This window comes from Lagopus muta, chromosome 17 (genome assembly GCF_023343835.1).
Source record: "Lagopus muta isolate bLagMut1 chromosome 17, bLagMut1 primary, whole genome shotgun sequence".
Lineage (NCBI taxonomy): Eukaryota > Metazoa > Chordata > Aves > Galliformes > Phasianidae > Lagopus > Lagopus muta.
Window position 1 is genome coordinate 5,693,125 of NC_064449.1, and position 16,062 is coordinate 5,709,186.

At 53.6% G+C, this 16,062-nt stretch overlaps 1 protein-coding gene across 3 annotated transcripts in view; it reads right to left on the reverse strand.

Annotated features, from left to right (window-relative positions):
- Nucleotides 1–10,944, reverse strand: part of GRK3 (G protein-coupled receptor kinase 3) — a 44,421-nt gene extending 33,477 nt beyond the window's left edge. For 2 of the 3 annotated variants that reach the window (XR_007380306.1, XM_048963930.1), the window contains exons 1-2: nucleotides 10,688–10,944; nucleotides 1,891–1,967 (exon numbers count right to left, since the gene is read on the reverse strand). Coding sequence is in view for 2 of the 3 variants with exons in the window: in XM_048963930.1 (XP_048819887.1) it covers nucleotides 1,891–1,967; nucleotides 10,688–10,800 (190 nt within the window). In the remaining variant the exon portion in view is untranslated. Of the gene's footprint in view, nucleotides 1–1,890; nucleotides 1,968–6,971; nucleotides 7,032–10,687 lie in introns of those variants that run through there. The other variant, XM_048963931.1, reaches the window with a different exon arrangement.
- Between the last annotated feature and the right edge of the window lie 5,118 nt (nucleotides 10,945–16,062).

Below are 16,062 nucleotides of genomic sequence, written 5' to 3' on the forward strand. Positions count from 1 at the left end.
GAGGAGAGCTCTGCACATCTGCAAGCTGTGCATCTCCAGTAATGGGAAAAGCTAATCCCTAACGACAGCTCGGGCTCCACAGTTCCACTTCTGGCAGCTACCAGAGTGGGGAAAATAAGGAGATAAAATCTTTCATTTCTTCCAGGGTCAGTTACCTAACTGTAATTGCTGTGACTTATCAGAATAACTGCAACCGTCTTCTCTATCCTCTGGAATCAACTGTTAATGAAAAGTATTCAATTACATAAATACAAATATCCATTACATACAAGCCGTTCCACTCAAATTCATTTTTTATTTTATTTTTAAAAAGACTTCTTCATTTCATTGCCAACAATGAGAAACAAACAGTTTGAGCCAACGCTTATGAGGTTACTTAAAATTCCACTTATTTTGCAACTGCGAGGCTATAGCAAGACATCAGTGCTTCAGCAGAGACCGCACATGCTGAAAGATGTCAGCACAAGCAAATGAGAAATCCCTGCATGCACCACATAGGTGCAACACCACGGACACCAGTACCATTAGGAAATGGGGAACAGCAGCCCCTTGCTCCCAGCACCTGCTCATCAGCTTCTCTCCTTCAGGCAGGAAGAGATGCACTGAGCTCCTCTCCTTCCCAGCCCATCTTATGGTCTTGTCCCCATTTTGCAAGACAAGAGCTGTTGTGCCATCACTGCAGACTTACTGCAACCCGCTCCTAAAATCCACTTGACAAAGACATCACAAGCTGCTCATTACATCCATTGCACTGCTCTACACCCGTTAATTATCAAAAACCAACACATATTTTAATCACATTAAGCCTCTGGAAATCCAACTGTCCTCACCACCTCTGCAACCACCTTTCTCTCTTTCTTAAGACTGCCCACCCTCACTTCTCTCTCTCTCTCTCACAGCGTGCATCGTGCCCTACTGCAGTACTTCCACGTAGGTCGCTCTCAGCAGATGCTAAGTAAGGTCTGTTTGCTGCCTCTGCTCCTTCCTGGCTTCCCCCCAGCAGGTCCACGTTCGTTCTGCAGCCCGGTGCCAGGACGGGACGCAGCGCTCTGCCAAAGCAGGATTACTTGCCGTGCCTCGCAGGCTGTGATCCCATGGTTATATTTAGTTGTGTGATCGAGCCGAGACGTCACAGCTTGAGGCTCACTGTAACACCCGGCTCTGCTAAAATGCTGCCTGATTTGCAGCTTTCCAACCTCTATCTGTGCCATTCTCCAGCACAGGCGCTCATACCTCCTGTTTATGGAGCTCTTTGGTACCCTGCTCTCAGCGCATTTACGGCCTTTCTCTGAGGTTCTTCATCCCAGCATTCCCACTGATAACCAAATGCTGACATTCGTGCAAGCTCGTTGGCTGCATCCATCCATCCCCACCCTGCATGAGCCACTGGAGCTCTTCTCAGATCACTTCTCCCAGCAGTTCACCCAGCACCTGCCAAAGTCACCCAGGCACCCTTGCCTGTGCTGCTATGGGAACACCCAGCAGACAGACAGGATGACAAGCATGGTATTTTTGTACAACTGCTCCCTGACCAAGGCTTATTATCCTGCAGGAAAAAAAAAAAAAACAACTTGAACTGATGTGACACATTATATTGTTGACAAGCCCATACCAAGTAATACAATTTTCTCCTACATGTTTCCAAGTAATTCAATTACTTTTCCAGTAGTTTTCCAGAACATGAAGTTAAGCTGACAGATTGCCTTGCTTCACCTTCTACCCTTCTACATTTCATTCTACCAAAGGCCTTTGTTTCACAACGTCCTGTCCACACTACAGCATTCTCCAGGCCACTCACCACGTGGATTCTGTGCAGCCCATCAGAGAGGTGGCACAAAAGACAGCCTTAAAAGATTCACAAGAACAGCATTTCATTGCAGAACGACTCACCGATTCTCTGATGGAAGATCTTGTCAAAGGTTAATTCACCCCTTTCCTCGAGGTATTTCTGCATGACGCTGCGGATGCTGAAAGGGAAAAAGAGGAAAAAAAAGAGGTAGTTGAAGCTGTTTCTTTTAACAAAACTCTTCACACACCTGGGAGAAAAGGATGGCTGCAATGAAACACCCATGCAAAGGCCAGTGCAGACACCACAGCTCAGCCCTATCTCCATACTGGGCACTGCTGCCTCTTTGGCCCCGTGTTGGGTCTTAGCCAGCACCATGCAAACAAAAGCACAAGTCAATCGAGTCAGCATCAGGCCATTCACACAGCCATTGCCACACATCATTAGGAGAATTAGCCAGTGTTGGCTCCATTAGGAGCCCAGCTTGGCTGTGGTGCACTTAACATCTCCTTTGGCTAATTTATAATGTCACAACCACTCATCGAAACCACATTAACGAAGATTTTCTTTATTTGTCAAGTAACATCAATATTCTTTTTAATATAATGCTATAAAAATTTCATATGGGAAACAATACAAGTACATAAATTCTAAAATCAATGCAGCACGGCGGTGCTGTGCCATGATCCAACTGTGCCATGGCAGCATTCAGCCAAAATTCCTTTTCTTTTTTGTTCTGTTTCCAATTTTAAAACTGGTATTTTCGTGCACACTCGGTATTTTTATAAAAATAGCCACAAATAACCCACACGATGTATTCTTGCCCTAAATAAGGCTGTCAAAATCACTCGCGCTCTTCAAAAGCACGGCTGAGCACCTGATCCCTGCGAGACGCAGGCTCCACACCGTGTAGTAGGGAAAGGAAAGGAACAAACTAGCTCTGAAATGCAGCAGGGCAGGCTGGCTCTCACAGCCTAACCCTAACGCTTCCTGGAGAAGGAAAATCAGGTGGCTTGGCTTGTTTGGCACCAGGACTCTCAGCCCCTTGCCTACATGAGGATGATCTCTGCAGCTCTGTCCTGCCCTGGTCCCAGCTCCAGTTCCCATGCGAGCAGCAGACCAGCACTAACAGAATGAGCCCTTCTCATAACAAGGGTGCTGAGAAGGCTCTGCTCTGCCACAGCAAGTGTGCTGCGAGAGATCACATAAATCTGAGTCTAGACAACGGGAGGAGAAAATGAGCAACATAACGTGTGAGTGAAATGCCCTGGGAAACACTCTGTAATGAACAGATCTGCTCGGCAGGGCTGCTCCTGTCCCTGCTGCCTGTACTGCTCCTGTGCCCGCCTGTCTGACTCTCACCCACAGGTTGGAGGTGAAAATTTTACCGGGTTGGCAAGAAGCAAAGCAGAGTCCACACATCCTTCAGCTGGATGGAACAATCCGCAGCACAGCCCAGCCCATGCCACAGGCAGGAAGGAAGGCTCCTCGGCTCCTGACGCCGACCCATTAGCTGCCCTGCAGGCCAGCAATCCGCCACTAAAAGCCACATTTTGCAGAGAAGCGGCCGTTCCTCAAAGGCTCTCCCTGCCCAAATGTGCTCTCAGCACTAATGGGAGCTGTGGCCTTCCTGCGGGTCAGCTCGGTTCACAGCACGACCCACCTCGATGGCAATACTCAGAACAAGCAAAACAAAAGCTGCCTGAAAACAAAACCCAGGGAGACTCCAGAAACAAAAGCACATCCGACCACGCTGGAGAAAAACCTTTTGTCTGTATATATTTTTTTTTACTTCATAAGGGAAGAAAACAGCAAGCAACAAAAAACTCGGGGATGCTCAGCTTGCTGTCCGCACGCCACGAGTGTGCTGAGCTGACGGGGCAAATACACAGGGCAGAAATCAAAAGGCAGACTTACAATTAGACAATCAGACTTAACATTAAAAGCCTAGGCTATAGAGTAGCTTTGGTTGGAAGGGACCTTAAAGATCCTCTGTTCCATCCCCCTGCCATGTGCTGGCTGCCCCCAGCTCAGGCTGCCCATCCATGGCCTCGGGCACCTCCAGGGATGGGGCACCACAGCTCTGGGCAGCACTGCCAGGGCCTCACTGCCCTCTGAGTGAGGAATTGCTTCCTCACACCCAACCTCCATCTCTCCTCTTTTCATTTAGAGCCGTTCCCTGCTGTCCCATCCCCACCAGGCAGGCAGGTGCCCACCTGCAGTCCCCAGTCTGTGAGCTGGAAAGGAACAGTTCAGCCCAACCCGGGCAGCAGGGCTGCAGGCTGCACTGGGAGCTGAGCTCACCGCAGCAGCACAGCCCATCAGAGCTGATCAAAGGCATCTGCTGAGCAGCAGCCTTGGTGGTTCGGGGGCCTTCCATCAGTACAGAGCTCTTGCTGCCCATGAGCATGCAGGAAGGTGAGCTGACAGGACACAGATCGCAGCACCAAGGTACAGGCACACAACACCCATCTGAAAACACATCTGAAAAAATAAGGGGGGAAAAAAAACCAAAATGAACGATGGGCTTTCTAATGGAAAAGAACGTGGGTAGGGTGTGAGGAGTGCACATCTGCAGCCCTGCCCTGCCCTGAGCACTGGAGGAGCAGCAGGGCATGGAAAGCAGCCCTGGCTGTGACCCCTCAGCAGCAACCCGTGACCCCAGTGTCACCAAATTTGCCGAAAGAAATCCATCTTCTGACGGGTTTGTGGATGCCTTGCAGCCATACAGCATGATGCCATCTTCCAGGCAGCTTCCTGCCAGCTGTAAGCACTGCCACAGCAGGTGCAGGGAGAAACCAGGAGCTGCAGCAGAGGGAAACGAGCAGCGTTCGTTTTGATACTTCCTAAAAGTTCTGCTATTAATTTCAGAGATGCACGGACTCCATCCCTGTGGGTTCATCCTACTGAATAATGCAGGAGTTGTTCTGAAAGCATCTCACGCCTCGGAAATGGAAGGCTGAGGAGCAGTGCAATGCTATGTGTGCACATGCATACTCTCCCTATTGGAACAACATCAAGAAGCTACTTACTGCTGACCTTCTTACCATGGGGTCTTAGAGGAGCTTTTTATCATTTAACATAAAAGCATGCTGCTTTTTCTTGTAAATCAGTACAAGTTCTGATTGGTGGAATGCTGCCTATTGTACAGATGCCCACTAAAGCTTGAAAAATAATCATCAAACCCACCCAGCTTAATGCACCTGCAGGCACTGATACGTTCACCTATAAGGCGAAACAGGGAAAAGACAGGCAGGCAGAGCACAGGGATGCACTGCACGCCTTCCATCCACTTCACTTTGCTTCCTCTCAGACTTGTACCCACTTCAGAGTTCATTACAGGCTCCAAGTGATTCTGTTCTCAGGTATCACAAAGCACATTTTACACACTGCTCTTCCAGTCCAGCAGGCAAAGTGAATTCCCAGCATATAAAGGCCCACTGGCCCATCTAATCTGATCTACTTATCTCCCATTTGTGATTTGCCCGATTGGAAGAGGAAACAAATCATTAGGAGACATTTTTGGACAACAATGAAATAACATGGAAAACATATGTGCCTTTGATTCTTCTACTTCCTAGCACCCTATAATATTACTAGAATAACCCTGGCAGCGATGCCATATTCAATTGACTTAATTATTTTAATGGAGAAATCAAAGCAATCATTGGTACTAAATTAATTAGCGCACATGCTCATTCAATTCCTCATCCCATCAGCCGATGAATGGAGCACTGATCAGTGCAAGGGAACGCTCTGATCCCTCTCCATGCACAGCACATCCCCACACGTCCCATACCCCAAAGCTGCACTTTCTGCCCACCATAGGATGGACCAACACACCAAACCCCAGAGCAGGACCAGGCCCTGCCATCTTCCATCCCAACTGCACCCATTTCTACCCCATTTCCCATCTCAGCACACTCTCTTCCATTCCAAACTCTCCAAACCATTCCATTCCCACTTCCAAACCATTCAGCAGCTCCTACAATTGCTAGGGGTGATCACTAGTTTCCTGCCCAGGCAGATCCACATCTGCAACGAATATTAATGGAGAAAGCTTACAACTTAAAGCCTAAAGCAAGAGCACGGAGCTGTGAGTTCAGCATAGACACTACCCTTGTGTTTCTTGAGGACTGCCTGCATTACCACTGCTGAAACCTGAAACTAATACAAAAGCTTCTAAGCACATGAATTTTTCAGGAATAATTGCACTGAATTGTAATGTCAAGGACGTGCCCTTCCACCACTGAGAAACTGCAAGGAGGAGAAATGGGAACAACATCACATCTCCTCACTCCAAATGCCATTAAGCCATCTGTCAATCACAACGTGCTGGGTTTCTTTAATACAAACACGAAATTAAGTGCAACGTGCCTATTATTTATTTGATCTGTCTGCACCTATGCTTTAGGCTTTCTTTAACAATAGTGTGCAGATGTAAAGGCTATAAGCAACTGAGAACAACATGCGGCCCACGCTGGCTGGGATGCACCACACCTGGCTGTGATTGACTCATCTACAGCCACAGGATGTGATTTCAGAGCCCTCAGCGCCTCTCTGCACCACCCAAACCCAGCCTACACTGCTCGTGGATCTGCCCCAAAGGCCTCCCACGATGGTCAGCAAATACACCTTAAGACAAGGACAGAACGGCCCGCAGTCATTACAGACAACATATTCTTTCATACAAGCAAAGGGTTCAGCAATGCAAGCTTTACCAAAAGTGAAACAAGCCAAGGAAGGCTCAGCCTGTAAAAGAGATCTACTGAGAACTTCTTAAACAAGTTAAACCTGGCAAAAACGTTCCTATGTTTTTTCTCCTCCGGAAGAAACAATCCTCTTTAAACAAACAAGCATCTCTCAGAGCCACACATCCCAAGCACGCCACAAAGATCCTCCTGCAGCAAAACAAAGCAAGGAAGTGTAAAATTGTCTCTGTTGATTTTCTGCACTTCACGGTGGGCTTTTGACTTGCAGTTATTCTTAGGCCCCGAAAAGAAGGGAGATGCCAACGGAGAAACCGATGGCTGGATGAAAAGGAAAACGTGGGTAACAAAATGAAGAACTGACACAGAGAGGTGCAGAACAGCTCTGATACAAAAACAGAGTATGAAGATGTGGGGAAGCCAGGCTGGGGTTTTTAGAAGGAACAGCAGATGAAAGGCTCAGAGAGGAAAATCACCTCCTTGACGTGGAGCTGTGTCCTGCTAACCCAGTGCTTGCTGGAACCCAATGGCCTGCTGTTCTGCCCATTTAATTCAATTAAACTACGTATGCACCTACACCTGACAGGTTCTGATAGGCTTTCTTCTAATTGCATTAATTACCCTCAATAGATAAATACCTCCCTATAGATAAGAAGCTTAACACAGACCCTTCTGTGTGACCTGACATTGCTCAGCACTGTGCTCAGCCCTTCCCTGGCACTGCAGTGCAGCACCCTGAGTGGTACCCAGAGCACAAGGGACAGCTGGGAGGTCCACCAGCCCTCCAGCTCCCCACGGCCATCCTGCAGTGCCAGGCACCCACGCTGCATGGTCAGTAATGGGAGCTTCCCCCAAAGCATCCCTCGGTACGGAGCATGGTAGCAGAAAGCTGAACCTCTTCCCCAGTTGCCCTCATTTACCTTTTGCTTAATTACAGTATCAGCACCCAAGGGAAGGCCCGTGATTAAAACCCATTGCACCTCCCACGTGTTGCTGATTTCTTAACAGGCTTAGCCCCAACTCTGTGTGCTTTAGACAGCAGTGTTGCCCTGCTCCAAGGCTCTGCCTTCTGCCTGGGCAAAGCCCTTCAGCAGCACCTCTGCTGTGCTATGAGCTTCTGCTGTGATCCTGAGCAGTTCAAGTATTCTTATGCTGTTTGAGTCAGAAGGGACCCCCGAAGGCCATCTGTTCCCATTCCCTGCAGTGCACAGGGACATCCTCAGCTCCATCAGTGCTCACAGCCCCATCCCCTGCCCGTGTCTGTCTGCAGGGATGGGGCATCCAGTGGGAACAGGGGTGCTGGTGGCAGCTGCTCAGTGCCATGCTGCTGCAGGGCCCAGCACACAGCACGGGGCTGCAGGTGCAGAGCAGTGCAGAGCAGCACAGAGCGAGGCGTGAGCACAAGTGGCGTAATTGCAACAAATGCAAAAATGGCAATAAACAATTTTCAGGAAAATTTTCTTAAGAGACAGCATTGTAAATGAAAGAGCACAAGAAGGAGGCGTTAGACAAAACCAGAGGAAACAATGTCAAAGGAACCAGGACTGACAGCACAGGGACAGCGAGGCGCTCTGCCCTCTAACCTGGAGCGCTGCTGATGTTTGAAGAGGTGCAAGAACTCAGGGATGTCCAAAGACACAGCTAAGATTCAGAGAAAGAATGCCACAATGCCAAGAGAACAGAACTGCAAAAGCAGGAGTAATACAGGAGAGATCACAAATGGCCCAGGACGGAGTTGGGAAAGGAAAATTGACCTCCATGCATCCTGTGAAGCTCAGCCAGAACTTCACTGATACTGGAATGCCAGGTGAGGAGGAAAAGTGTATTGCAGGCTGATCAGAGCCCAGGGGTGGCCTGGGAACACCTCTGGAGATACAACAAGGATGGGATAACCAAAAACAAATCATCACAGCTGGAGAATGATTTTTAAGTGTCTGCAACATGGTTTGGTTTTCCCCTGGGAGGGTAGGATGAGGGGAAGGCTGGAGACCAAAGAGACCTGGAAGAATCAATCACAGAATTAACGTCACAGAGAGCTAACTAGTGAACGTGCAGGTTAGAAGAGATGATGAGAAACTTCTACAACCATGGCAGCAGAAGAGAAGCCCGATGGACGCCTGCTCTGCTCTGTTCCCATACACCAAGAGTGAGCCCCGCACCCACCCCGGCTCCAACCTGCTATTTCCTGCCCCTATTTCCTGCACCACTCGTCTGCACTTCCCAATATGCAAATCTTCATCTCAGAACAGAAGGGGCCAGCAAATCGGAAGAACTATAACTTAGTTCTCTTCCACTCCCAGTGACCAAAATAAGGGGAACCTAAAATTGATATCTAAAAGTGAAAGACTTCAGAAGCCCCATGAAAACCCTAAAAATTGAGTGCAGTTCACTGGCTCCTCTCCTCCCAACCCTAGAGTTAAATATCAAGGCTGACATTTCAGTGTGCATGCCCTCTCTCCCACTGAGCTCCCAATCCTGCAGGCCCTTCTGCCCACCCACCTGCAGGATGGCCCTTTCAGGACACGCAATGAAGAGATGCTGCAGCTCTCCCAGCTCCTGGGAATGAACGGAGGAAATGCTGAAAGGAAGGAAAAGCAGACGACAGAGAACACACAGAGGGTTGTTTGGGTTTGGTGCTTAAAATCACCAGCCCAGCCTCTTCCCTAGGCACACGTGTCCCATTGGCACGTTCTGCCCTCGTTCTTCCCGAGCTGTGACATTTAACAGTTCAGGCGCACAAACAATCTGAGGATGCTCCACACGAGCCCAGCAACCAGCAGCCCCTCAGCCAACAAACTTCACCCTCACAGCTTGGTTGCTGCTGAGCCTTGGCCTGCAGCCTTGGAATCTGCTCTGCCCTACAGCTCTTGCCTCGCAAACAGGCATTGCAGCAAACCCATCCCTTTTGCTTTGCATCACTTAACCCAGAGACACAAAATGGTGCCAACAGGTGCACCAGGCTCCAGCAAGAGCACGACCTGCAAAGAGCAAGGAGATCTTTGCAGCATTCCTGGAGCAGACGGTGCTGGAGCTGCAGCACATCCCTGCCATCGCCTGCTCCTGGCTATGCAGCATGGCTGTGGTGCTGCAGGGCCTGGCTCTGCACACAGAGAAAGCCAAAATCTCCTTGGGGAAAGGGCTCAACTGCAGACCCAGAGAGGAACACAGACTTTCTGTGCACGACGGTGGGTTTTTGCTGTTACTATACCAACCTGCATGCAAGCAGTTGATTTGTATTATATAATTGTACACGGATCCATCTGCCACTAGCACACAGTATTTAAGTATGCCCAACGCATCGTGGTGGTTCTAACGAAGGAGGTTGAGAGGGGGGGGGGAGGAAAAAAAAAATACACCATCAAAAAAACGACCAGAAACCAGTACGAAGACATCTGACACCAGAGCAACAGTCGCTGCTTCCTCCTGCGTGAGGAAATCCCTGCTCTGGGCCAAGCTGCGCCCATTGCCAGGCCCCCTGGCCCCAGGCAAGCCGCCGCTTCCCGTGCCAGCAACGGCTGCAAACCGCTTCCCACCTTCCTCCGAGCACCGGAGCTGCCAGTATCTCCTTCGATCATCAGCGCTGTTTGCAGACGCGTCCTTGCACAGTCAGCCCTGCCCGTACGGCGCTTCGGCCGCATCACCTCCCCGCCGCTCACAGCCCCGCACGGCGCCCTGAACCCCGCGCCACGCAAACGGGCACGGAGCGCGGCACGGCGCTGGCGCACCTGCTGGGGCTGCAGCCCGCGGGCGGCTCGTGCCCTGGGCACAGCGGGCGGCTGGCACGGCGCGCAGCCCAGAGAGCGACAACCGCCGCCCGGCGCGGCAACGGGGCGAGCAGAAGCGAAGCGCTCATCTCCGGCTGCGCTCGCGGGAGCGCAGGGCGAGGGCTGCAAGGGCAGCGCCGGGCCGACGGCCGCCCGCCCCTTCTGCGGCACGTACTATGCGGGATTTGCCGTCCCGCCGGCTCGTCCCGCTAGCCGGCACGGCGCCTCGCCGGGCTCCATCCATCGGCCGGCCGCGCTCAGACCACCGCTCCGCCGGGAGCTCCGGGTCACGGCGCTGCTCTCGGGATCCCGCATCCCCGCTCCCACCAACCCCCCCCGGCCGCCCTGAAGGAGCCGGGCTGCGCTGCCCACCCCCCCACCGCCACCGCCCTCGGTGCCCTCCGCTGCGGACCGTTAGCCGGCGGTACCTGGGCTCGGGCAGCGTGATCTTCTTGCTGGCCCGGGCCGCCGGCGTGCTCTTGCTCTTCTCCATCGCCATCAGGTAGCTGACATCGGCCAGCACCGCCTCCAGGTCCGCCATGTTCCCGCTCCCGCCGCCGGGCTGCAGATGGAGGCTCGGCCGGGGGCAGCCGCCCCCGAGGCGGGGAACGGCGGAACGGACGGGGCGGCGGCGGGGCTCGGCCGAGCGCCTCCCGCGTGCCTCGGTGCCGCGCGGCGGCTGCGTGCGTGCGGCGCGGCGGGGCCGCTCCCCGCCCTCCCTCCCTCCGTCTCTTTCTCCCCCCCCCCCCCCTTCTATCTCCGCTCCCGGGGCTCTCCGCCGGCCCTCAGCCCGCGGCCGCCGCGCCGGGCGGGCGGGAAACCCCCCCGCGGCGCAGCCGCCTCAGCCGGGCCGCCCCGCAGCGCCCCCCGCCCCGCGCCGCCTCCCGCGGGCGCTCGGCCCCGGGCTGCCGGCGGCGGCCATGGGGCTGCGGTGCGAGGGGCTGCGGCGAAAACGCGGACCTGGATCGACGGAGCGGGAGAGGGGATGGGAGGGGGGGCGAGCCGACGCGCTGCTGGGCTGCGCCCGTGATCTTAGTGGGCTCTTCCAACCCTCATTTGGATTCCACGCTTCTATGAACCCTGCGGCTCTGTCCCCGTCCCCGTCCCCGTCCCCATCCCCACGTGCAGCCCCGCGCCGCGCTCAGCCCTGTCTGCGTGGCAGCCGGCGTATATGCAGATTTTCGCTCCTCTCTCTCCTGAATTTCTTCAAATATGTCACAAATAATTGGCTGAATGAAAGGCAAAGTCAATGACAAGTCTGAAGGTTCCAACTCAGCTTGTTTTGAGCTCTTTTCAAGTGCTGCCACTCCTCCTTCCTACAGCTTTCTGAAAGCTAATGATCTGATTAGAGCCGAGGAAGGCACACGTTGCTGCGAGCCGCCGTGACAGCCCCGAGCATCGGAGCGCATTGCGGGGCAGCTCTGTGCTCCATGGGCAATGGGGCTGAGCTCCGGGCTGTGCCCCTCTGCGAGCACACAGCAAACAGGATCCCACCACCCACCTTGTTCTGCCAGTTGGGCCCTTCTGTGTTGGACTGGTTGGCCTCTAAGAAAAATTTCTTCTCCCAGATGCTGGACAAGCACTGAGATATGATGCCCGGGGAGGTGGTGGGGTTACCGTCCCTGGAAGGGCTTGAGGAATCTGGGGATGTGGCACTGAGGGATGTGGTCAGTGGGCATGGGTTGGGTTTGTTGGTCTTGGAGGTCACAGAGAGCCCACCTGCTCCCAGCCAGCACACTGGAAAACCTTTGCAGAAAGCCCCATGGAAATAATGGGAATGCCACGTGAAGCGCTCCCCGCTCAGTCCTCTTTCCGGACTCTTCATGCTCGCTGTCTGTTTGCACAGAACTTGGCACTGGCTGCCTTGGCTGATCATTCACCCGAATTCAATATCCCACACCTGGTCCCCGGTCCAGCCGCGATGCCGACATTAGCAGCAAGGCAAACAGCAGCGGGAGCCAAGTCCATGGCATCGCCACCACCCCCTGTCCCCATCCCCTGTCCAGCTGGGAGGGAATGCCCCCACCCTGCCCCACCATCACAGCCCACAAGTGGGGGACAAAGGAAGCTCGCTCCAGCACTGGAGCTCAGAGCCACACCATGCTGCTGTCACACTGCTGCTTTCCCTCCTGGGCTGCTTTGCTTTGTTTCAGCCAAAGTTGAGAGCTGTGCCCCGAGGTGCCCATCCAGGTGCTGTGGCTCTGAGCCCTCTGTGGGCAAACCCCAGGGAAGCACTTGTGCAGCAGAGGGACCCGAGCAGCACTGTTTGTGCTTCCCCCACATCAAAGGGGCCCTTGTCTGAATCCTTCTGTCTGTAGCCTGGAGGAGAAGGGGAAAGATTGGTTCCTATTAATAGCCCCGCATCCCACCAGATCCCAGCCTTGCAAGGAGCCATGAAAGACTGCGGCATCTGATGCTCTGAATAAATGAGGTAATTTGGGCAGAAATGTGTGCTCAGCAACCCTGATTCCTGCCTTCTCCAGTCTGGGAAGAGATGGCAGCGATAACCGCTCCGCATCGGTGGCACCGGAGCGGAGCAGCTCAGAGCCTTCATTCCCAGAGAGCGCCTGGCGTGGGTGATGCAAACCCCAACACCTCCCCACCTCACAGCAAACCCCACCAGTGCTGATGGCTGCAGGATGCACTGAGCCCAGCACAGGCTTTGCAGGAACGTCGCCATCTGCCAAACAGTTCTCCTGCCCTCTCGGCGCCCTTGTAAAGCACACCAGTGGGTTATCTTCATTTCACAGCTGAGGAAGCGCGGTTCCAGAGCGGTCACCATGCCCACAGGGTTGGGATTGATGCTGGGAGCACAGATGTAGCACCTCTCATCTCCCAAGCTCTGGCACTGCTGAGAGCATCTTTGCTGCGGGGCTCTTTGGGTTACCCTCCAAATGAGCTGGCATCGCCACGCACCGCATTCAGAGCGAACGAGAACTGGAAATGATTGCAATTAAACACTAAAAGCAGTGTGCTCCTTTCTGCTTGAGTAGAGCAGGGAAGGGCTGCATGCCTGTAAACCACACACGGCAGGACGCAGAGCTCCCTGCTTGCCCTACAGCACGGCCCTGTGCCTCAGCAGATAATGATCTTTGCCTTCGGACTTAATCTTCTGTAAATCTCTCTCTCTTAATTGCTTATCATCCGGAAATCTCAAAGGGAGCCAAGGCGGACGCTCCCCCTCATGTGATGCAGCCGTCCTTTCCTTCCCTTCTGTGGTCCTGCTGCAAGTGTGCAGTCACTGCACCCAATGTGCCCATGGCACCCAGTGAGCCCACGGCTCCCCGTGCATCCATGGCACCCTGGGCACCCAGTGAGCTTATGGCTCCCAGGAGCCCTTGGCACCCATGGCACCCAGTATGCCCAGTGTGCCCAGTGAGCCCATGGCACTCAGCACAGCCAGGAGCCCCAGCACAGCCTGTGGCCCCATAGCACAGACATCACTCAGAGCCCAACGCGGCACCAATGGGGCCACACGGTGCGTCCCCATTTGGAGCAGCTCTTGTGCCTTACGTCAGTGACAAATGAAGAAAGGACAATCCTGAAGAGGAATGTAGAGAAACAGGGGGAAATGCAGTTCGTTTCTCCCCTGATTTCCTAAGAGCTCTCCCAGCAGCTGATCTCTGCAGCACCGCCATAATCCGGTGATACATTTTAATCCCATTACGTTGCCATGCGGCGGCTCGCAGCCCGCTCGGCCTATGGGGAACAGATGTTCCCTAATTGCCAATTCCACTGCCCAGGAGTTGACATCACTGAAAAGAGTTTCTTTGCCTTTCGTGTTGACATTGAAAGCGAGACCCCGCCACGGCTTTTACAGCCCCATGTTGCATAATGGCAGCGGCGGCTCCCACTGCAGTTACCCACCTCCAGCTGGACTCAAGCAGTAGTGCTGGCACCGTGCTGCTGTCTCCGGGCAGCCGTGATGCTGTCTGCTTACAGATGCCTTAAGTGAAGCTATTGGAGGTGAAGAACTCAGCCCAGGGAGCTGCAGGGCTGCTCCTGGGTTTGGGACAAAGAGCAAGCAGTGCTTTCCCAGCGAGGAGCCCAGGCACAGCCCCAACCCCATGCAGCCTTCTGAATTTGAGCTCAGTGTTCCCACCTCCCGGTGCCAACTGGGACCGTTCCAGGCACCTGTGCTCACCATGTAACCATACCCAGCTGTGCCTCCGCGCCGCTGTGCACCTTCAGCCCTTGGTGTTATTCACCGTTTGTTTCTGTGCTGTCTTGTAAGGGAGCTTTGAGAAAAACACTGCTGCAGGGCACGGGGCAGGAGCCACCAAATCCCCACCGCTGCTCTAATCCCCTGATACATGTTAATCCCATTATGTCTCCATGTGGCTGTTTCCATTTCTGGCCTTGGAAGATGTGATGTTTCTTAATTAGCATTTTAGCTGGATGGGAGGGAGGTTCATTTGCCCGAGGAAACCCAGGAAGCTGCGAAGCTCTCCCGTCTTCCTTTTTCTCCCCATTTGCACTGGTGTTGGGAATTAAAGGGCACAAAGGAAGCAAATGGTGCTGAGCACTGCATGGAGCAGCAGCAGGACGCAGACGTGGCCTCCCAAGGGACGGTGGGTGCAGGCTCTGCCATTGCCCCGCTGTTCACCTGGTGAGGAAAAATAAAGCTGAGTTTGACAGCCCAGAGAACAGCTTTAGCTGCAGTCTATTGGCACGGCAGCAGAACCACCCACAGGCAGGGAGAGCTGCACAGCCACCAGCACAGCAGCAGTGCCACTGAGCAGCATGTCTTGGGGACACCATCAGGGACAGCCCCAGTGGCACCTGGGGCCATTGTGGGATGGCAGCCACCTTATGCTTCTCCATACAATGCAATTAAAAATCAAAGCGAGCAGCAGTGCCACGTCCTACCTGGCACATCCTGCACAGCCACATGCTTGAACACTGCTCTGGAGGAGCACTGGGCTCCATGGGGGAGTTTCTATGGTGGCAAACCCTGCAGCAGCCAAAGGTGGGTGCTGCAAAGAGGAACCACCATCACATTTCAAAAGCAGCACTTATTGCTCACATCAACTGATGGTGGGATGGGATGGGATGGGATGGGATGGGATGGGATGGGATGGGATGGGATGGGATGGGATGGGATGGGGTGGGATGGGGTGGGGTGGGATGGGATGGGATGGGATGGGATGGGATGGGATGGGGTGGGGTGGGGTGGGATGGGATGGGATGGGATGGGATGGAATGCAATGAGATGGAATGCAATGGAATGCGATGGGATATAGTGAGATGCACTGGGATGCACCTTCCCTTGGCAGTTGCAGGTGATGGGGCCAGGGTTACCGATGAGCAATGGTGAGTCAGAACAGGAGCAAGTGCAAAATAACAGAAGCACTTGCTCAGCGTGTTGCACTCAGCCAGGAAATCACATCTCCTCCCACATGGGCCCTGCAGCAGGCGGGGTGCAGCCCACCTCCATGGAGAAAGCGCCCAGCCAGGGCCAATCCTGCTCCTGCCTGCGCTGTGGTGCTGCATCTCTTCAGGCCACAAAGCCCCAGGGACAACCTTTGGGGGAGACAGGTCCCCATGTTGCTGGACCCATTGGTACTCTCCATCCTGCCAGGGCCAGAGAAAAGCAGCTCTCACAGCATGCTGTGGTCCAGCATGCGGCACTGAGATGTGTGTAACAGTGCTATTTTCACCCTTGGGGGCATGAGAGCAGAGGACAGTGGAAAACCCAACCTCAGCCACATCTGAGTCACCTCCGGCCCCATCTGAGCGCAGTGAAAGGGAAATCCCCCAGCAGGTCAGGTCACGGAGGTGCCTCCTCCAACCCACTCACATT